The sequence below is a fragment of the Mercurialis annua genome, linkage group LG5 (genome assembly GCF_937616625.2).
Source record: "Mercurialis annua linkage group LG5, ddMerAnnu1.2, whole genome shotgun sequence".
Taxonomy (NCBI): domain Eukaryota; kingdom Viridiplantae; phylum Streptophyta; class Magnoliopsida; order Malpighiales; family Euphorbiaceae; genus Mercurialis; species Mercurialis annua.
In genome coordinates this window covers 6,201,662-6,224,943 of record NC_065574.1, presented here as the reverse complement: position 1 = coordinate 6,224,943, position 23,282 = coordinate 6,201,662, and the positions used below count along the sequence as shown (strand labels likewise).

The following is a 23,282-nucleotide window of genomic DNA, read 5'->3' as shown; positions in this document are numbered from 1 at the left end:
TCCGTACTTTATATTACAAAAGTTGAAATACCCTTGGAAATTACCATTACCAGAGAGAGAGAACTATAAATAAGATCATAAACACAAATTTTAATTCCGTACAATTCAGAAATCAGAAGAAATATATTGAGAGGGGCATAACACATGATCAAATGTTTGCACCAAGTAAAGTCATCAAGAAATTCTGATAATCACCAGAAGTGTCATCAACAACAGCACCATCAAGATTAGTTTTGAAGATGTTGAAATACTCTCCTCTGAGTCTCATCATGTCAATTTCAGCTGTCGTCACAATTGCTCTAATCAATGAATCTTCGTCGGTTCCAAGCCTAATTATGGAATCTCCGATCACCTTTGAGAAATATTTCTCTGGAGAATCTATGCAGCAAATCACCACTTCCAACAGAGATTCCATATCACCATTTCCACATTTCTGTACATCCTACAGAAGCAAAAATTCAAATAAAACGAACTTTATGTTGTTTGATTCAGTTAATCGGAGAAGTTGTACCTGGTGAATAGGGTTTCCGAAGTTTTGCTGATAGCTTCGGAAAGTTGCTCGTAGTTGATATACATTTCTAGTGCTGAGGATGAACACTAGATCATCATATCCTTGGGCTTCGTGCAACTTCTCCGCCTCCGATTTGGCTAAATTTGTATCTACAAATTCTTTATCATACCTGTAAGAGATTACAAGACTGACCAAAATCTGTAGACACAACATTTATGTCACTTGAATGCAATGGCGGAACCATAAAATCGGAAATTCTTTTTCTCCGAAAAAATAACGGCTTACCTTTCTAAGGGGTGGAGAGACTATAGATGCAATGATGTGTTCTTCAAGGGAGCAGTCGAAAAGAGAACAGTAAGCTTGCCTTACTGCTTGAAGATAGTGAGGAGAAGATGGTGCACATGCTATTTCTACTATCACTTGCAGTTGCTTTGTGGTTTTCTTTTCTGCTTTCAATGCTTCATTGGCTAGTCTTGCATCTCTCTCTGCTGGATCATATGCCCACAAAATTACTGCTTTCTGCAGGGCATGAAAACCTCAAAATTGTTAAATAAATTAATTCGGGCTAGCTTATAGAAATAAAAAAATCAAGAGATAATCATTGTTGTTATCACTAAAAATAAAGTTCAAAAGAAGGAAAAATCAAGGTTTTATCAGCTGTGACTTGGTTACTGTGGGGCCTCTGGAAGGCGAGGAATGCTTTGGTGTTTATGGAGGAAGTAATAGCAAAAATGAAAATGAGGGGTGGGTAGTAATAGCCAAAATGAAAATGAGAACTCTGTAAGTGGTCCATTCACTTCCTATTTCAAGCAGAAACCAAAATAGTTTACCCTCTTATATGGCCTAAAGTGCTTCAGTGAGTTGGTATTCCTCAGTAATAAGTATGATCGAGTTGGACAGCTAAAACCTTGAAAGACCCTATGGGGTATGGCAAACCGTGGTTTTTGAATGTGAATTGGAAGTTAAAAATTCTTTAAAGCGGAAATAAAAATTTAATAAGAGTTTAAGGGATAGAGGATTGACACGAGAGATTTAGAGTGGTTTGGATCACAAATCGATCCTACTCCACTACTCAAACAAATGTTGAGATTTAGAATCCACTCAAATGAGATTCACAAGAAGTTTTCTAAGCTAACTTCAAACTTAGTGCTTTATAGCTAAACACCAACTATGAGATTTTCCAAAATTAATCTCTAACTTATAAGGGTTGAGTTTTCTCAAAGCTAAACTCTAACTTACACTTGATTTTTCAAGGCTAATCAAGAATCCACAAATGGAAAACAATTAATGTTCTAATAATTAGAACAACAAACAATCAATGTAAGAAATTGATGCACAAGAGTAATTGAGATTGTTTCTGGGAGTTGAGAGGTTTGATGCTTGCAATAATTGTTCTAACCTCACCAAATGAGTTAGAACAACTCTTTATAGGCTTTTTGATGATGTGTCAAAGTTCCATTGGTCCAAGCCATTTTCTTCCCGTTATAATTCCTTGGGAAACTTCTAAAAATCAGCTCTCAGACATTTTGCACGATCGTTTAAATATATGCACGATCGTTTATGTCCAACAGTTATGAAGAAATTTGAAATCTGGGGATTTACAGGATCGTGTAACACTTTGCATGATCGTGCAAATGGTTTGCACGATCGTGCATTGATCGTTTACTCGATCGTGTAGCTCGCAGTAACTGAAAAAATGCTGAAAAATGGTTTTGCACGATCATGCAAAAGGCTAAACTCAGAAAATCAATTAAAATCTGCGTAAAAACTTGAGCAAAACGTTAAAAAACGATAAATGCCAATTGACTGAATATATCAAAATAAAGGGTATAAAAACACATGGTCCAACAAACCTTATAACTATATGCATTTTAAATATCATTTTCCATGGAAATCAGCAGCAGTTGATGAATCATATTGATCATTTGGAAACATTAAGAATAAATGTCTATACTTTGATGAAAATTAATTTTGCCAGAGATCTTTGAACTGATTAATAATCATATTAATGAGTGGATATGTAGAAGTCATACTTTCATGTCTCATGGACTTCCTTTTGCTGGTTGGAATAGCATATCGTCCCTTTGAATGCCAAAGTTGCAAGAACATTTGAAGCCGCACAATGAACAGCCACTTTTTTATGCACCTACAGAATAAGACAGGGCAGTGGCTATTTTATTAAATTTTTCTTTTTTTAGTTATCTGACATGATTAGTTAACAATCAGTAAAACAAAGTTTAACAAAGCAGCAATGCAACACTAGCAAAAAAAATCAATGGCCTTGTTATTACCTGAAAAACAGCCACCTAAAGCAATCTTCTGTGTCACCAGTAGTCACCACAAGAACAAATTCCATCCTGAAAGTGATGGAACCTGTTCATATCTCTGATGATTATATCTCGCTCCACGATCTTTGATATTAACTTTATTACAGAATGACAATCTGCACATATTCGCAGATTTTTAAGTATGCGAATATCTCCTCCAGATGGAGTTCTAACTAAACTGAAAGCTAATGCTAGTCTTTCACTGTGTACCCACAAACGCCGCATCTTTTCATTGTCTTCCACATCAAGAAGAACAGAATTCAGATTCGGAACATAACCTGCCCTCGTGGCTTTCATGTTCAACCACTCAAGCATCCCGTTAATCATTTTCATGTCAGGATGTGAAGTATCACCCACAGAGAAGTAATGAACCGTGCCCTGGTTCTCGATCCAACTTAATCCCGGTTCTTTCTTCACTCCTTTATCTTTCATAACTTTCCTAACAGAAGCAACACTTTTCCACCTCCTTGACGTGGCATAAATGTTTGACAACAACACATAAGTTGCCTCATCTTGGGGATCTATATGAAGAACGCGTTGTGCAGATATACTAGCTAGATCAACATCGTTATGGATGACGCAAGCACCGAGTAAAGCACGCCACACCATAACATTGGGCTCAGATGGGATTTCTTCGATCAATTTTACAGCCTTATCAAGATTCCCTGCTCTCCCTAACAGCCAGACCATACAACTATAGTGTTCCATGCACGGCTCGATGCCATAATCCCGTACCATAGATTTGAAATAAAATTGTCCTTTATCGAACAATCCTGCATTGCTACATGCTGATAGGACTCCGACAAAGGTTAACTTATTAGGTTTACAATCAGTTTCCTGCATCATCTCAAATAATTTTAAAGCTTCACCAACTTGACCATGCATAGAATATCCTGAGATCATAGCATTCCACGAAACTTCATCAAGTTCAGACAGCATATCAAACACTGAGCGTGCATGTTTAATACATCCACACTTAGCATACATATCAATTAAAGCATTACCGACCACAACATGCTTATCATAAATGGTTTTTACTGACAATGAATGAATCTGAACTCCTAGCTCCAAAGCTGCTAAAGTGGCACAACCACGGAGAACGCTAGAGTATGTTACTTCTGTAGCCTGAAATTGGCATTCAATCATATTTTTAAATAAACTTAATGCCTTTTCTACATCTCCTGACTGCACATAGCCAACAATGATTGTATTCCATGTCACCTCATTTTTATTTGACAGTTCCAGAAATAATTTTACTGAGTTTTCCAACATCCCACATTTAGCATAAACGTCCAACAGAGCATTTGACACAAACACATTTCCGTCCAAGCCAACCTTAAGCACATGGGAATGTATTTGCTTTCCTAAGTGAAGATTCTCCATACTAGAACATGCTTGCAACACACTAGCAAATGTAAACTGATTTGGAAGAACAAAAGCTCGCCTCATCTGAGCAAACAGCTCCAAAGCCTCACTGCTCTGGTTGCTCTGAGCATAGCGTGAAATCATAAAACTCCAAGGAATCACATCATTTTTAGGAATGTCCTCAAACACCCGTAAAACATCATTTGCATCTCCAGACTCAGTGTACAAGTCAAGCAACCCGACACCAACATAAAGATCCTTCTGGTAACAGGTTTTTAGAACACAGCCATGAATACCTTTCCCCAACTTAAAAGCCTGCAATCCGATACAAGCTTTGAGCACACCCGAGAAAGTAAAATGGTTCGGTTCAAACCCTGCCATTCTCATCTCAGAATATAGCCTCAACGAATCTTCAAAACAACGATTCTCAGCGTAACAAACCACCATCCCAGTCCAAGAAACCAGGTCATTGTTAGCAATTTCATCAAAAACTTGCCTTGCACTCTCAACATAACCACAAACATCGTAAGAATCGATTAAAGCAGTCCCAACAAACGCATTAGAGTTATGGCCAAGTTTATGAATACAAGCATGAATACAAAACCCCAACTCTGCACACTCCAGACTAACTAGCAGCTTCAAAATTGTAGTAAAAACAAAAGGATTCAGCTCATGACCCTCTCCATGTAACCTAGAGAACAACCCAGTTACTTGATCCAATTCAAAAGACTGCCCATATCCCTGAATTAGAGTAACAAACGATATTGTATTTCTATCAGGCATTTCGTCGAACAGTTTGCTTGCATCACATATAAAATCTGATTTAACATAGAAGTCCAAGAGAATGTTGTTGGCAAACAAATCGAGGCAATTACCCTTCTTTAAAATCTGAGAGTGAAGGGCTTTGCCTGTGTACAAGTCACCGGTTTGGATACAATTTCGAAGCAAAGCTCCATAAGTATAAGGATCGAAATGTGGAGGAGAATGGTGTTGGATTTGGGACTGTTGAGCAGCGAATTCTCGTCGCCAAAAACATTTAAAATAATTTGTAAAAATTTGAAATGTCGTTGATTTTGTAGAACACAGATGCATATCTTTTAATTCAAGTCCTCCCCAGCACAGGACTTGGTTTTATGTAAGTCTTATCCCATGCAACCGCTGCGCCACGTCATTTTTACATCAAGCCAATGAGTATTTGCGATTAGGAATTTTTTAATTATTATTTATTTTTTTATCATTTAATTTTCCACATAACTAACGCACAATTGGTTTGTTGCACGAATGACATGGCGCAACGGTTGTGTGCAATAATTTTTCATTTAGAATGGAATACAGAATACTATATTTGCAGCTCAAATAAAATGCCTACGAGTTATTTTATTTTCTTGTTTATCCTAATTTAAGTTTACTGTACTTGTAAGCTTTGGGTGCATTTTACATGCTTGTGGGTTATATCTTGGTTCACCTAAGAATTTCTCCTATCTATGGACTATATTTATTGTACGAGGTGAGGTTTTGGATAATTCTTATAAATTAAAAGTTTATATTACAAAAGTTGAAATACACTTATAAATTACCATAACCTGAGAAAGATAACTATAAATAAGATCATAAACACAAATATTAATTCCATACAATTCAGCAATCAGAAGAAATATCTATGAGAAGGGCATAACACATGATCAAATTTTTGCACCAAGTAAAGTCATCAGGAAATTCTGATAATCACCAGAAGTGTCATCAACAACAGCACCATCAAGATTAGTTTTGAAGATGTTGAAATACTCTCCTCTGATTCTCATCATGTCAATTTCAGCTCTCGTCACAATTGCTCTCGTCAATGAATCTTCGTCTGTTCCGAGCCTGATTATGGAATCCCCGATCACCTTCGCAAAATATTTCTCTGGAGAATCTATGCAGCAAATCACCACTTCCAACAGAGATTCCATATCACCATTTCCACATTTTTGTACATCCTACAGAAACAAAAGTTCAAATAAAACGAACTTTATGTTGTTTGATTCGGTTAATCGGAGAAGCTGTACCTGGTGAATAGGGGTTTCGAAGTTTTGCTGATAGCTTCGGAAAGTTGCTCGTAGTTGATATACATTTCTAGTGCTGAGGATGAACACTAGATCATCATTTCCTAACTGTTTACTTTTGATGGCTTCGTGCAACTTCTCCGCCTCCGCTTTGGCTAAATTTGTATCAACCAATTCTTTATCGTACCTATAAGAGCTTACCAGACTGACCAAAATCTGTAGAAGCAAACACTTGTGTAACTCGAACGCTGTGGCGGAACCATAATTTTTATTCGGGTCCGAGAAAGTAATGGCTTACCTTTCTAAGGGGTGGAGAGACTATAGATGCAATGATGTGTTCTTCAAGGGAGCAATCAAATAGAGAAAAGTAAGCTTGCCTTACTGCTTGAAGATGGTGAGGAGATGATGGTGCACATGCTATTTCTACTATCACTTGCAGTTGTTTTGTGGTTTTCATTTCTGCTTTCAATGCTTCATTGGCCAGTCTTGCATCTCTCTCTGCTGGATCATATGCCCACAAAATTACTGCTTTCTGCAGGGCACCAAAACCTCAAAATTGTTGAATAAATTAACTTGGGCTAGCTTATAGAAATTAAAAAAATCAAGAGATAATCATTGTTGTTATCAAAAGGGTTAAAAGAAATTGGAAAACCAATAAAATCACTAAAAATAATTATTAAATTTTAAAAAACACGCTCTAAGTCCTAAAGAAATTCATCTTTACTTAAAAGGCAAATTCTGTTTACTTTTTATGCTTTTATTTTGATACATTGCAAATACATATTCAATATATCTCAGATACATATATGATACAAAGCTGACAATAGAAAATCTTATACTTTTATTTTTATCTATAAAAATACATCGTAGATACATAGTTGATACCTCAAAAAATACATCGCTAAGAGATCTCTAATATGGAGCGGACAAATCGAGAAGTTTTAGGTGTTGAGTGAAAACTTTTAGATGCTATGGAAACTTTTTCTTAAAAAAAAGGTTGTGTTGAAAATTTGCAGACTTTTTCTTGTAATTTTCTAGAAAAACATTACGGTTACTAACCTATAGAGTATAGAACTTTTACATAAGTATTAAATTGATATACTTTGATAACCGATTCAACGAGAAGTTACTGTAGCAATATAAATAAAAAAAATTGCTTATGTGGTATCGGAAATCCAACGTGTTAGTTGCCATAAATAATTTGTTGCTTGAATTGCAATGTTATTTTTTCATGGGTTAATTCCATAAAAAGTCACGATATTAACACGAATTTTTATTTTAATCACGACTTTTAAAAGTTTCCATATAAAATCATGACCTTTATTTTTTTTTAAATCTATCACCGACTATTTTTCCGGTGAATTTTACCATTCATTTTTTAAAAAATCTGCCGGATTATGGTGGCCACGTCATAAAAAATACACCAAAAATTGATTTGGTGATAGATTTGAAAAAAAATGAATGGTCGTGGTTTTATATGACAACTTTTAAAAGTCGTGATTAAAATGAAAATTCGTGTAAAGGTCGTGATTTTTTATGGAATTAACCCCTTTTTCATTGATAAAAAATGGAAGTTCAATTAACAAAATATAACAAATGAATCCTTCAGTAAAAAGTTTGTAGTTCAATAACCGCATAAAACTTTAATCATTAGCGAAATGAATCTCCGAAAGGCACATTTAACTCGAAATTTTTAACAGAAATTGAATAGGAAATTTGTAAATGACAACTTAATACTAAAGAATCAGCTTGTTAATAGTGATGAATCAAAATTAAAGAGAGAACATACTCTGAAATCACCGGACAGCTCGGAGAAGAGACGATCAACAAGAGATTCCTTGTAAATTTCCTGATAAGTTTCTTTGATTTTCCTCCTTTGACTCGCATTTCTGTGTCCCAATATCCATATAATTGCCTTCTCATCTGTTCCAAATCCTACACCAAATTCATTAAGAAAAGGGAATTTTATCAAGAAAATTAAAGCATAACGAATTGAATATAAAATCAAGAAAACCAGAAAGAAAGAAAAAAAACACCTTGCATCGCATTTCAGAGTTTTTCGGAGTCTTGTGTTGGAGAAGGAACAGCTTCTGGTACTCTAAGTGTTGCCATTTTCTCTCAGTAATGTTTGTTTCTCGGGAAAAAAAACTAACTCAGAAATGGGAAATTAACTGTAGAAAATAAGTTTGCAGTTTCCTCTGTTTCTGTTTCTATTTTGCTTCCTGATTCTATAATTGAGGAATTTAAACTTATATTTTGATCAGACATCAATGTCCTTGCTTCAACTTAAATCTTACAAATCAGTTCAGGTGTAAATATCAGGGTTAATTTGGGAAATTAGAAAAGATTTTTTTTATGATACTAGAACCAACAAGGCTAATTTGCTTCAGCGCCACTAGGTTTTGGTATAATCTCATTAAATTACATGAAGTTTTAATTTTTGTTACTTTCACCATGTAATTTTTAAGTATTTGCTACCTTCGCCAATGGTTAAATTAAATTTTTGAAACTGTCAGTTTAAAGAATTCATTACTAGTTCTATAATAGAATTACCTGACCTAAATTGTGGTCTTAAGTTTTAAATTTTGAGAAAGCAGTTTCTACAATAAAACTTTTAGTAATTGGAATATGTTATGTTCTTATTAATTCCAATTCTAACCTTTTCTGTTAGAACTTCTGTTTTTTTTATCACAGTAGACTAAAAATTAAATGTAAAATGGTTATGTTTAAATAATAATGTCTCTATTTCTATCTCTACATTAATTTATGGGAGCCATTTAAAACTTTTAAATCAAGATGGGCTAATACAAGTAAAATTATAAAATAAATAAAGAAAATGTTAACATCACCCAATATACTCAAGCAATAATCTAGAATTCTGTACAAACATTGAAATTAATTAAAATAATTGTCTTGGTAATTCTATAAATATATACAGCCCCACAACAGATAATATGATGAATATATCTTTTTTTTTTTTATAATTGGGGAGGAGGGAGCGCTTGTGGGAGAAAACGAACCCACGACCTAGCAGTTTGCTGCCTAGCGCTTATACCATTTGAGCTATAGCTCATTGGTATGATGAATATATCTTAATATACAAGGTAAGCTATTAAAATTCTGTATTGTCTAATGTCTAGACAACCAAACTACCAATTAAAAAAATCAGCAGTTACATATTACTACAATAAATTTCTATAAGTTCCTATCCATTTTGGACAGTTTTTTTTTTTGATGAATATTTTGGACAGTTTAATGCCAGTGAAGGACTATAATACGTTACATTTTTTATGAATATAATAAATTACATTTTGTATTTATTAGTAGATTTCTGAACCAGGCAGCATACATTTTTTTGCTAGTTTTCATGTTAGGTTATCAAGATTGGTTGTAAACTGTCTTGAATTCCTTACTAATATACTTGCTTCAAATTTGATTTAATAGAATTATTTGGAGATCAAAAAATAATCAATAGCATCTTCTATTTGAATAATAAATTATGTTGACTATATTTATTACATAAATTTTATAATAGAATTCACTAAATGTTATTATATATATTAATACATAATAATTTTCATCTTTTAATATGACATAATTTAGTTTTGTAATGGAATTCAATTGATTCTATGTATGAATGATGTAGTGAACAGAATTTATCAAAAATAATTATTTTTTTGACGCGAAATTAACTAATATTCACTAGCTAGACTTTCTTTGCTAAATATTTTTGGGTGCATTATTGTTTCTAATTAATTTTTAATCAGTGATGTAATCCTAATTGTAGGTTAGTACCACCCAAATTGATATAAATTCCTTATTGGTGCTTCATCGAATAGTTTAATCATACGTTTAATTACTTTTGGAGATATTATATTTATTTGAGTATTTGACTATACAATAAGGGGTATAGTATATACATATAAAACATTATCAACATTCGTGAGCTCATTGGGGAGAATTTGTAGCATTGTCATGATGTTGAAATTAGTATAAACTTATGCCTAGAGGTGCAAAACGGATTGTATCAATTAATTCTGATACTAATATAATTAGGATCAACATATACTCGTTTCATTCATTAATTGCATCAACATTAATATAATATGAAAAATAAATAAATGTGTCAAATTATTTAACTCGTTTAATTTAATAGGTCAATTATGGGTGATACAAATTTGAATTATTTGATCTGTATCTAACTCAATTACTTCAAATAAGATAAATTTAATTTATATAAACATGGTGCATTTAATTTATTTATTTAAACGGATTAAATATGGATCATACTAATACGATATATTTGACTTATTCAACATGGATCATACCAATGCAATGAAAATATGCGCCATTTCGACACTCGCGTTCACATCATGAGGTGTCTATTTTAATTAAATAATTTACGAGACAATTATTGGATGTCCGTCTAGATTAAACCATTTTTTTAATTATTTGGGAGGGAGACCTTTGCGCTTGTGGAAGGATTTAATCATACGACCTTAGCAGAAAATTAACCAACGCACATATTATTTAAATTATAGCTCTTTAGTTATATTATTATGTAATTATAAGACATAAAATTCATAATCTTACGAGATAATCAAAATAAAATTAACACAATATAATATAATTCAAGTGATGCAACATATGTGAAGTAAGCAAATTTTATTTTATGCAATTATTCATAGCCATTGCAACCATTTAGTCATATATGAGACAGCTCATATGAGCCCCTACAAAGCTTATCTACATTTAAAACTTCAGATTTTTCTGTGATTTTGTCGATGCTTCATCACCTTATAATTAATGTTCCAATGGAAGTAGGAACATGAAAATGACCCAAACCACAAGGCATTATAATTTAGTGGATAAGATTTTGTTACTTTAAATGTGTTAAATGTGAACTTTTCAATGAAATGAAGGACTATTCCTTCTATTGTCAAGAAAAATGCTTAAAATTTGGGATAAACAAATATAGAATTGTCACATCAAATGATTAAAAAAAATGCCCTACATTACATATGTGTAATTTGGTGGAATAGAAATTCATATGAATTGAAAGTTTTTTCTCTTTTTTTTTTATCAAATTTGACCTTTCATTAAACAAAGTCACTAGTGCATTGTGCAATTTTGTTGATATATACAAGATCCTTTATTATTTTTATTTATTTATTTTGTTCTAAACTCAAAATATCACGTATCACATATAAAATTATTAAAAGTAAAAAAATTCAAAAACATAAATTATAGGAAATTCCTACAAATTAAGTTGGGGCAGCCTCATATACTGGCGCGCTATATTTTTTCTCTATTCATTAAACTAATTAATTAATATAGTACTAGCTAATTAATTTTTTTAGTGCTGATTAACGGACCGATTTAATTTTTATATTTATATGCTCTACCATTTAAATTGTGACAGCTTCTTAAACAATGTCGTATTTTCCTCTATTATTAAATTGTTTAATTAACTAGTTAGTAATGTTAATTTATCAACAGTAAAAAAATAAATTTATTATTAATATTATTTATTTATTATCTCTTAAATAAAAAAAGAAAATTTTAAAATTACAAATATAATATATAAAATACAAATTATATTTTTGATATTTTGATAACCATATAAATACTGTAAAATTTTATATTTTTTTTTGAATTCTATTAAAAATAATTAAAATTAAAATTTTATTATTTATAATGATATAATATTTGCTATAATTTAGAAATTACTAATTATTAACATAATATTATTATATAATAATATCAAGTAAAATTGTTATTTAAATATAATATAACAATTACAAATGAAAATTGTCTCCTAATGAATTAGTTAGTTGGTAGAAAAAGATATAGCTTGATAGTTTGAGAGATCGTCACAATTTAAATTATAATTTTTTTAATTCATGTATATTAATATGTAATGGCTACCTTATAACTGTGGTTGAAAAAAAATAGTTTCCATATATTTTAAGGAAAACATTTTCACGTGACGTTTAATATATATTATTATTTCGGATAATTGTCTATTGGTCATTTATTCTTTTAAATTTTGATTACAAAATGCTACATAATCGAAGGGTATGAATGCAAATTCAAAACTTATCTGGAACAAATAGAATATGCAAGAGAAATAGGGTGAAATTACGTATGCGCAATTATCCAAGGACCCCGCAGTCATATATATTAATATGTGATGGCTATCTTATAACTATGGTTGAAAAAATAGTTTCGATATATTTTAAGGAAAACATTTTCACGTGACATTTACTATATATTATTATTTCAGATAACTGTCTATTGGTCATTTACTCTTTTAGTTTGATTACAAAATGCTACATAATCGAAGGGTATGAATGCAAATTCAAAACTTATCTAGTAGCAAATAGAATATGTAAGTGAAATAGGGTGAAATTATGAACGTACAATTATCCAAGAACCCCCCAGCAACAGAGCAATATAATGAAACATATATTAAAATGGCTTAATGTCTTAAAAAAATCCCGACCTTTTAGCCCCTTTTCAATCATACCCTGACGTTGAAAATTTGTCAATTTTACCCTATTTTACATTTTTGTGTTTCAATTGTACCCTGAAAAATTAAATTAACGTCTTTTGCGTTTGGAAATTTGTTTAAAACATTCTCCATGTCTCGCATATATTGATTGTATATTTTTAGAATTTATTTAAATTTAGTTAAATTAATTAATAATTTAAATTAGTGTTAATTTGATTATGGTTTTTAGTTAGTTTTTAAAAATAAAGGACTTATTTGTACTTTTTTGAATAAAAAAGAATTTAATTTCATGTTTAGACTTAATTAATTGAATGATTTTATCATTTAAGTAAAAAAATTAACAAAAATTAAAATATTGGGGTACAATTGAAAACGGAAAATTCAAAAGTGGGTAAAATTGACAAATTTTCAACGTCGGGGTGGAATTGAAAAAAAGTTTAAAGGTGAGGGGTTTTTGAGTGATTAGGCCTATTAAAATTACTGACGCATCCTTTTATTTCTGCTGACTTTTTACTTTTTTGAGGAAAGCTGACTTTTTACTTTTTTGAGGAAAGCTGACTTTTTACTTAAACTGTTACTTTCTTTAAAAAAATTAACATCTCTCCTTTGTTTATTTGTTATTAAGTCGTAACTTACCAAGAGAAAACAAAAATCAATGGTACTACAATTGAATTGATTTAGCTTTAAATAATATAATTAAATATATATATCAAACTTTTCTTAACCTCTTACCATGTCATCCGTAGACTAACCATTCATAATATAACACTTCATTAAAATGATGACAATATTGTAATATCATCATTAAAATTTAGATGCATTTATTACACCATTATTACGATATTGACATCATTTTAATGAAGTGTTGTATTATGAGAGACTTAGTCTACGAATGACATGGTAGACTCGGTCTATCTAAAAATTTCTCTTTAATATGTCCATGCTTCTTAAAGTGTTTTAAAATGTAAGTAATAAAGGAGTCATATGTCATTTTGCCTACTTCAGTTTCATTTTCCATTCTATTATTTCCCATTTTATTATTATTATTGTATTAAGTAATTTTGGTAGAAATAAAAATCAATGTAAAATTAAATATATCGAAAGAAAAGTTTTAATAGTATATAATTAACGAAAACATTCCACGTGAGTTTATTTTATATTTTTGTTCCGGACAGTTGTCTATCTGTCGTTTATTCTTTATAGCTTTGATGACATACACTACATATTGAAGGGAATGTATGCAAATTAGAACTTATTTGGCAATATATCGGATGTGTCGAAGAAATAGGGTGAAATTATATATGCGCAATTATTCAAGGATCCCGCAGCAATAGAATAATAATATAAAGGCTAAATGTCGTAAAAAGGTCAAACCTTTTATAAAAGTTTCACAAAAGTCCTAATTTTTTAATTTTGTCGATTTTGGCCAAAAATAAATTATTTGATTTCAATTGTGGCCAACTCTCAATTTGATTTCAATTTGCCTATGTGGCGCCTATGTGGCATGCCAAATATTGAAAGATCAGGATTTTTGTGAAACCAAATAATTCATTTTTGGCCAAAATCTATAAAATTGAAAGGTCGGGATTTTTGTGAAACCAAATAATCAGTTTTTGGCTAAAATCGACAAAATTGAAAGGTCATGACTTTTGTGAAATTTTTGTGAAAGGTTTGGCATTTTTACAACATTTGGCCTAATATAAAATATATATTAATACTATACTACTACTAAAGTTGCTAAAGCATTCTTTTAGTTCTGCTGACTTTTTATTTGAACCGTTATTTTCTTTAAAAAAATATCTCTAGTTTATTTATTTATTTTAAAATTGACATGATAATTTTTAACACGGCACAATTACATGTTACGATCCAACACAAAATTGAACGAGTTTGATTTTTATGTAATCAAATCCGCTTCATAAACAGATTATATACGTCTAGCTTGTTTAAACATGTTAAATACAATTAAATAATTTAAATAATTTATAATTCTAAATATTATTAAATTCTCAATTATATTTATGTTTTATTGTATATAATTATAATATTATTTATTTTAACATGTACAATTATTTTATAAGTATATTTAATAAAAAAATTATTATTTAAATTATTAAATGGATTAAATGTATCGTTTTAAACAAGTTAATTTATTAATATGTCTAGTTAAACATATTTGTATATACCGTGTATGTAACCCGTATTGTTAATATATCGTTGTTGAATTTTACGTATCAAACTCGATTAAATATCGTATTCATATCTAGATTAATTGTATTTTATATTTAAATAAATATGATTCGTCACGATTTTTTTTTAAAAAAAAAACTGTACACGAATTGTTAGATCTATTGTTAAGACATAACTTACTAAGAGACAAAAAAATCCATTTTGCCACCACAAACTGAAGTGGCTTTCATTTTAAAAAAGAAAAACTGAAGTAGCTTTAAATAATATAATTAACTTATATAAATTTTTCTTGACCCCTTATTTAATATGTTCATGTAAGCAACAAAGGAGTCACAGGTCATTTTGCCTGCTTCAGTTTCATTTTCCATTCTATTATTTCCCAAATTATTTATTGCTGCTTATAACAGTTATAAGTTACCAAAATTGCCCCTCAACTTTTCAAATACCAAAAATAGCCTTTTGTATGTTGATATAGTATATAAATCAAGAATGATATCATTTCCCCTCATAAGCAAAACTAATAACAAAAAGGAGAAAGAAAAAATGGCTCATCCTGAAGAACTGGAAGCTCTCACCAAGGCTTTTTCAGGTTTTTTCATACTCTTAAAATCCTTTTTTCTTACATTATTAAATTATTTTCCCTACATTTTCCTTTTTGTTTAATTATTATTTTAAAAAATTTAAATAGTATAATATATGCTTGCATTTTTTTCCTTTTTATAATTCTGTTTTTGACAACTAAGTTAGTATATTTCTCTATGCACTTTAATAGTATATTTTAGCAATATTCCATAAATATAGCTGCCATATAATCTGAAACCAATTGGAGTTGAGAAATGAAGCAATTCATTAGAAAAATAAGAAATAAATATGAATTGTTTGATGTTCAGGACTTGGAATTGACGAGAAGTCATTGATATCAATTCTTGGAAAATCACATCCTGAGCATCGGAGATCTTTTAGGAAAGGAACTCCGCACTTGTTCATCGATGACGAACGCTCTTTCGAACGGTGGGATGATCAGCGTGTCCATCTTCTCCGATATGAATTTAATCGATTTGAGGTAATAAATGTTTTCTATATAGACTTAGAGCTAAGCATTGATCTAGATATTCGCTTGGTCAGATTAGGTCCTACCCGTTTGGGTTGTGCTTGCATGCTTATTCTTTCATGAAACTCAGCCTGAAATCAAACTCGTAGTCTACTTTTTACTTTCATCAGGTCAAACATATCACGAGTCATTAAACTTTTAAATTATTTTTTGAGGTTATTAAATTTTAATTTTAATTTTAGAAAAATATTTATCAAGTAATTTTGATGTCGTGACCATCTGAATTAGAATATTTACATAATATTTACCATGCCAACATCTTTCTTTTAAATAAAATATATAATTTTATAATAACTAATGACATGATAAATATTTTTATTTTAGATGGCCACATCATCAAAATAAGACAAGATTTAAAATATAGCGAGATTAAAAAAAACTAATATTCAATATAATATTTTAAAATAAGTTAAAAGTTTAGCAATCCACAAAGTATTTTAAATATATTTTCAGTTAAATTTTTTATATAGATCTAAAAAATTCGGTCTAAACCCGCATAAAAACGGTAATTTGGAATTACATTTAAAAAAATCAAGTCCCGTCAAGTCAATATGGTGGATCAACAAGATTTCTGATATATTCTGTTGCTGTGTTTGATAATTGGTTAGAATGCTTTGGTTCTATGGGCTATGCATCCATGGGAAAGAGATGCCCGTCTGATCTATGAGTCCCTGAGGGAAGGTGCACAGTGTTATGGTGTGATCGTAGAGATTGCATGCACCAGATCATCAGAACAGCTTCTCGGAGCAAGAAAAGCTTACCATTCCCTCTTTGATCACTCCATTGAAGAAGATGTTGCCACCCACGTCTCTGGCTGTGAGCGCAAGGTATCAATTAAAATGCGTAAATTAATTTTTCTAATTATGATTGGTTGAGTCCATGAATATGGACCCAACTGGATAAGAAATTCTCGATTGAGGATATAATGTAATTATTATTATTATTGTCAGCTTCTTGTAGCACTAGTGAGTGCCTATAGGTACGAAGGGCCAAAGATTAAGGATGAAACTGCAAAATCTGAAGCAAAATTATTTGCTAGTGCAATTAAGAATGCTGACGAAAAGAATCCCATTGAGGATGATGAGGTTATTAGAATATTGACAACAAGAAGCAAGCTCCATGTCAAGGCAATTTATAAGCACTACAAGGATGTTTCTGGCAAAATCATAGATGAGGTATATATATTGGTCATGAATGTGCTATGAGTAAAGGGCTATTACGGTCCTTAAACTTGTGGGTCGAGCTCATATAAGTCAAATTTAAACTATTTTAACAATTAATTCATAACTCTCTAAAATAAGGTTAATTAGACTTATTTTTGTGTTTTCGGACGGCATGAAAACCGATATTTTTGTTTAATATTTTATATCAAATTTAACATGTTTGTTGTTGATACCTTATGTCAAAACCAACATGATTATGTTTAATATCTTCACGGCTGCTTTTCACACGCTCTGAAAACACATGAATAGATATAATTGGACTTGTTTGAAAGAGTTATGGACTAAATCGTCATAATAAGCTAAATTTTGATTTACAAGAACAAATTTCACAAGTTTAAGAACCAAAATGACCCTTTGCTCAATGCACTATATATGTACTTTTCTAGTACTTTGATTTCAGCCTTGATCACCATGCTTCATGCAGGATCTTGAAGCTGTTGACTCAATCTTGAAGGAGACGGTTGAATGCTTATGTACTCCTCATACATACTTTAGCAAGGTAAAACATTGCCAAATTTCAAGAAACTTGAGCTTCTAAAACAAGTTTAATTAGCAAAACACTTGGCTTAATTATATTTTCTTGGGTTGAACATAATTTATTTTTCAGGTTTTGGATGGGGCAATGAGAAAGGATGCGGATCATGAAACCAAAAAGGCACTGACACGTGTACTTGTAACCCAAGCTGACGTGGATTTGAAGGAGATTAATGAAAAATATAATAGCTTATATGGAGTCTCTATATCAAATAGAGTTGAAGAGGTTGCTAATGGCAACTATAAGGAGTTCTTGCTTGCCTTGATTACAAAGGAAAACTAATTGGAAAAGAAGGATTGAGACAATTTAAATGAAATTAATAATTAAACTTTGGCTTTAAAGAAAATTTTCTTCCCTTCATATATTTGTAAGTTTCATGTTGTTTTGTGCATTTATACATGCATATTAGAGAAGGCTCTTAATAAATTGATTTTTTTTTCTTTTTGATGTTGTCGCACTCGGTTATATTGTACCGAAATTTATCTATTCGTATGCTCCCTTAATAAATTGAAAATTTTCCTTTTATTGCTACACTCGGCTATGTTTAACAGAAACTTGTTGAATCGCATTGAATCATATGTTATAGCATTTCTTTTATGTTTTTGTTAAAAAAAATTAAGACTTCAATACTTTATCTATGTAGTCTATTCTTGTATATATGAAATATACTTACTATTTATCCCCTCAATTCAGTCCCAAAAATTATTATCCAATAACTTTTAGAAATCAATTGTTTTCCCCTAACATTTGACAAATCTATTATTTTTCTCTTTTCGTCAATTAAATTTGTATGTTGACTTTGTCAAAAGATCTAATTATTAAAATTTAAGTTCTGTTTAATCTCTAAATTTTTTTGTCTTTAAAAAAAAATCATATAATCATTAAAAAAATTCAATATTATTACTTCAAAAAAAACATTATAATTTTAAATTTCCATTTGCATACAACATAGCTTGCAAGTAGCTCTGTTTTTTATTTTTAAGAAAGTAGCTCTGTTTGATTGATGAAGAAAATAAGTATTTTCAATTTGTAACCAAATGCATATGAAATTCAGGAACCAACTTTGCCATAACAACAAGCTGCTTAAAGAAACATCTCATTGCTCAAGACATCATAAAACAAGAACTTTAAAACTGGATCAAGATCAAGAAACTTGAAAATCAAGCCTCACAACAGCACACAACATTACAGTTTGAGAAATAAAACCATTAATTATTGAAATCTGACTTGATCACTTAGATATATAGTCATATAAATAGTGATAAAGTTTAGTCCTCCTTTCCGAGCAGAGCGAGGAGAAAAGCCTTGTAATCACCCGAAGTTTCCTTGGCAACAGCCTGATCAAGAGGCACACTGTTGCTCTTGTAGTAAAGCTCCTTGATCTCCGACAGATCTTTCTCTGCCCGTGTCACAATCACACGAGCAAGTGCATCCTCGTCGGTCCCTACCCTCCGGATCGCATTGCGCAAAACCTATATATCAAAACACGGAACATCTCCATTTAGGTTGTGTTCAAACTCTACAGAAAAACTGCCAATTTGTAACTACCAAATTTGTAACGGAGTTGTCACAGAAAGTGTTGTTATCATATTTTATGATGGCAATTTCCATCATAAATCCGTATCCGTCACAAATTTGACAGTCACTGGCAGTTCTTTTTTGTAGTGAAATCTACTATGACAGTGCAATGAAATCTTATTACGGAGATCCATTCATCACCTTTTCATAGTACTTAATAGGTTCATTGCAGCACCGAATGGCGACTCGTAGCAAGCCAGTGAACTCATTATTATCAGCATGCTCACCCAACAAAGCCTGTCATCACCAACAATAATATTTGTTAGATTACACTAAAATCATGAATGTTTAGCGTGTTTTGCAATTTCGACACAACTTTAACTTTTGGCAATTTAAACCACCCATTGAAAATATAATCAATTGGTGCTGATATCGACGCCAAAACTATCTTACGATGCCTTTCATTCTTTTATCAGCATCCACACCGGCACCAATTGATCAAAATACTACCTTAGTGATGGAAGTGGTGTGATCATCTTTGAAGCGGTTGAAAGTAGCCATCAACTGAGTTTTGCTTCTTGTGGTAAGAATCCTGATGACTTCCTCATGATTATAGGCCTTGTCTTTGATGGCATCCTGAAGAATATCAGCTTCTGATTTGGCCAACCTTGCATTTATCTCAGCGCCTTCGTACCTGAAAGCAGTCACCAAACCAACCAAGAGCTGCACAATAACCATCAGGACCGACCGTTAGTATTAAACTACTTGATCTTAGTGTTTGATGTATTGTCCGACAGTGCAAATTAGGAACAATTAACTAACCTTCCGGATATCTCCCTTGGTATGGGCAGCAACATCTTCTTCCAAGGAATGCTTGTAGCGAGCCTGGTAAGCCCTCCTGACAGCCAAAAGCTCCTCTGCGGATCGGACGCAACCAATCTCAACGATCACCTGATAGTCACCGGATTTTCTCAGAGCAACATTGGCCAATACTGCATCTCTATCTTCTGGGTCCAGAATCCACCTATACACAGCTCTCTGTTATGTACAAAGAAATCAAACTTCATTATTAGTATAATTATGTATAGTGACCGGATAGCACAGATACTTCATTCAATCAACACGGCCATTTCAAAAACATTTCGGACATTCAACATTTGAGACACGAAGTTTCATTTTTCACATAAAAAAACCTTAAAATAACACTGTTTTGCGGTATCTATGTCCGAATGTCCCATTTCTCCGTGTCCGTGCTAACCTGGTGTATAGAAAACATAACCATGTGAAGAGAATGTAAATAACCTCAAAATCTCCGGTGAGCTCGGATTCAAGACGCTTGACGAGGTCTTCTTGGTAAAGATCCCAATAAGCCTGTCTGATTTGCTTCCTTTGAGCTGCATTTCTATGACCAAGAACTGAAATCACTGCCTTTTCATTGGTGCCCCATCCTGTTCAAAAATTCAGACAGTAAGAAAAATTACCAAAACAGAATGAATAAGAAAGATTAATGAATATGATCAAAGATCATAAGATCAACGACCTTCAAAAGCCTTTCTGAGATTTTCAGCATCTTCAACAGCAGAAATATTATGAGGAACAACAAGAGAGGCCATAGCTTTTACTACTTTTACTATATTCAAATGTGAAGAAGACTGGAGTGTATCGCTCTTAATATTTTTCATGCCATTATAAAGACTCTTAAATTCCCTACTAATTATGATATTTAATTTTTAATTGTGATTATTTCATGCTGAATAATTATTTGTACCACTGTAACGAATTAATAAAATGTATTTTTAATAATTATATGATTAAAAAAAGTAAATTTTCTATTATCAATTTGTTACACTTATGATTATATGCAATAATATTTCATGCTAGAATTATCAATTGTCATGCTTACTCATTGTTTCTTTTGGAATTTCCAATATAAGATATTGAAAATAACGCCAACATAATTATTCTATTTCATCTTTTTAATATAGAGTAAATATGTTTATCACAGTTGGGATGTGCCGTGGTTCGATTCGATAATAAAAATATTAAAATCACTCATTATTTTTTAACAAAAAAAAAATCAAACTAAATTTAGTTTGGCTTTCACCGTAACCAAGAAATATAAGAATTCATCTCCAAATTTTAAAGATAAAAAATTTAATTAATCTTTTTTTTTTTTTCCTAAAAGGGGTGCAACACGAGGACTTCCCAGGAAAAAAATTTAATTAATCAATAATTATAAATTAAAATATATTATATGGTAATGTTTAATTATTTAAACACATAAAAATTAATATTATTTTTAAAAATATATTTATTGGTGGGATTTGACGCACACTAATGACAACATCTGTCAACCTGCCTTCCATGACTTTATAATTTTCTTACACATACCATGGAATTGGTAATTTTGTGTTGGCATTATTTGAATTTGAAATGTGAAAGCGAGAAAAGCTAGGTGCTGCTGCTGTAAACCAGCGGCGAATTTGTATTATGCATTTGGACAATAATAATTAAATAATAATACATCCATTGCATTTTAACCTTTTTTAAAATTTTATTTGGCAAGTTTTAAATGAGTACCATATTAAGAAATTACGTTCCTTGGTTCTCTTAAAATCTTTCTCAGAAAGAAATAAAACAGCTCATGCTTACCAATCACTCTTCACTGCCTTACTTTTTTTTTAATTAAAAAATCAAGATTTATTTGCACTTTTTTCTTTATTTTTTTACTTTTTTGGTTATTGGTCTTTCAAGGGAAAAAGGGCGAAAACCAATATTTTTAAAATTATTTTCATTTTTTTAAAATAAAATAAAATTAAACTTGTTCATATTGAAAACTGGCTTTCCTCATATTCTTTCCTTCATTGAGTTCTAGGAATCCATAAGAGATTGAATAGAAGATTTTTTAGATTAATTATAACCAAATACTCTTAAATATTCTCATTTAATCTATTTTGAAAGTTTTTATAAATTATAGCTAATTTTCAAAATAACTAAAAAAAATTATTAATTTTAGATCGTCCATGTGACTGCCACATTAACAAAAGATTTGATTATTATGGTTATAATTAACATACAAACTTTCAAAACGGAGCCAAATGAGGTGTTTTTTAAAAAATTTAGATAGAACTAACCTCAAATTTAAAGATTTAGACACAATTTTAATTGAGAGATTTTAAGATTTTCTCATACTCCAAAATCCTTCATTTACATTCCACTTAGAAAATGGAGAAGTTAAAATTTATCATTTTTATGAATGGTACATTGTACTACTAACTTTTAATCATTTCAAATATATCTCTATGAATCTATAAATTTTATATACACTTTAAACGGTGCAATTTATAAATATGTAGATTTACATATTCTAATAATTTAAAATTTATAAATTTTAAATATTTTCAATCTAAATAGTGGCTAGTATTTTTAAGATAATAGGCCAATTTAGAAGCATTTCTATAATCTTTTATAAATTTAGATTATCTGTGTAAGAATCTCAAAAAGAAAAAAAAAAGTAAAGGCACAACAAACCCACATAAATTATGATGACTCATGGCATATCTTTAGTTGATTATTTATTTAGTTTTGGCATAAAAAAAGAAGAAATAATAATCTGAACTTTCATCCAGCAACAGAAAATAAATCAGAATTCATACCTTTAAAAGCCTTTTGAAGAGTTTCAGCATCTTGAACTGAATCATTATTGGCAGGAGCAATGAGGCTGGCCATTTTTCTATTTTTCTTTTCACTAAAGATATGATTATCAAAGAAGATAATAAGCTTAAGGACCCTATTTATAATAACTAAACATTTTAAATATCGAAAATAGCGTTAACATCAAGAAAGTTCACATTAATATTAGTACGAAATTAAAAAGAACAAAGGATCAATTCGATACTTGAATTTCCAATTCAGGATAAAAAAAACTCACTCTCAACTATTTTAT

At 30.9% G+C, this 23,282-nt stretch overlaps 5 protein-coding genes across 7 annotated transcripts; 1 reads left to right on the top strand and 4 right to left on the bottom strand.

The window, feature by feature from the left end:
• Positions 1-46: 46 nt before the first annotated feature.
• On the bottom strand, positions 47-2,650 carry LOC130014510 (annexin D3-like). Its single transcript, XM_050375366.2, has 4 exons — positions 2,545-2,650; positions 797-1,030; positions 512-709; positions 47-442 (listed from the first exon to the last, which is right to left on the bottom strand). The coding sequence occupies exons 1-4, from the start codon at positions 2,548-2,550 to the stop codon at positions 149-151; spliced, it is 732 nt and encodes a 243-aa protein (XP_050231323.1). The 5' UTR covers positions 2,551-2,650; the 3' UTR covers positions 47-148.
• Positions 2,555-5,339, bottom strand: LOC126680266 (putative pentatricopeptide repeat-containing protein At5g13230, mitochondrial). 2 transcript variants are annotated; one of them, XM_050375359.2, is made up of 2 exons: positions 2,803-5,337; positions 2,555-2,657 (listed from the first exon to the last, which is right to left on the bottom strand). In XM_050375359.2, the coding sequence occupies exon 1, from the start codon at positions 5,293-5,295 to the stop codon at positions 2,836-2,838; it is 2,460 nt and encodes an 819-aa protein (XP_050231316.1). In that variant the 5' UTR covers positions 5,296-5,337; the 3' UTR covers positions 2,555-2,657; positions 2,803-2,835. The 2 variants fall into 2 exon arrangements, with proteins under 2 accessions (XP_050231316.1, XP_050231317.1); XM_050375360.2 differs by lacking the exon at positions 2,555-2,657 and having other exon boundaries at positions 2,845-2,954; positions 3,049-5,339.
• A 437-nt stretch (positions 5,340-5,776) lies between these two features.
• Positions 5,777-8,459, bottom strand: LOC126680268 (annexin D3). Its single transcript, XM_050375364.2, has 5 exons — positions 8,282-8,459; positions 8,035-8,180; positions 6,544-6,777; positions 6,249-6,461; positions 5,777-6,179 (listed from the first exon to the last, which is right to left on the bottom strand). The coding sequence occupies exons 1-5, from the start codon at positions 8,286-8,288 to the stop codon at positions 5,886-5,888; spliced, it is 894 nt and encodes a 297-aa protein (XP_050231321.1). The 5' UTR covers positions 8,289-8,459; the 3' UTR covers positions 5,777-5,885.
• Positions 8,460-15,435: 6,976 nt separating this feature from the next.
• On the top strand, positions 15,436-18,178 carry LOC126680092 (annexin D4). The gene is made up of 6 exons (XM_050375139.2): positions 15,436-15,538; positions 15,840-16,012; positions 16,669-16,887; positions 17,011-17,235; positions 17,708-17,782; positions 17,891-18,178. The coding sequence occupies exons 1-6, from the start codon at positions 15,439-15,441 to the stop codon at positions 18,098-18,100; spliced, it is 1,002 nt and encodes a 333-aa protein (XP_050231096.1). The 5' UTR covers positions 15,436-15,438; the 3' UTR covers positions 18,101-18,178.
• Positions 18,179-18,901: 723 nt separating this feature from the next.
• Positions 18,902-23,102, bottom strand: LOC126683483 (annexin-like protein RJ4). Of its 2 annotated transcripts, none has more exons than XM_050379393.2 (6): positions 22,993-23,102; positions 20,639-20,784; positions 20,159-20,374; positions 19,847-20,059; positions 19,538-19,633; positions 18,902-19,290 (listed from the first exon to the last, which is right to left on the bottom strand). In XM_050379393.2, exons 1-6 carry the CDS (start codon positions 23,063-23,065, stop codon positions 19,087-19,089), a joined length of 948 nt encoding a protein of 315 aa, XP_050235350.1. In that variant the 5' UTR covers positions 23,066-23,102; the 3' UTR covers positions 18,902-19,086. The 2 variants fall into 2 exon arrangements, with proteins under 2 accessions (XP_050235350.1, XP_050235349.1); XM_050379392.1 differs by lacking the exon at positions 22,993-23,102 and adding an exon at positions 20,877-21,033.
• Positions 23,103-23,282: the final 180 nt, after the last annotated feature.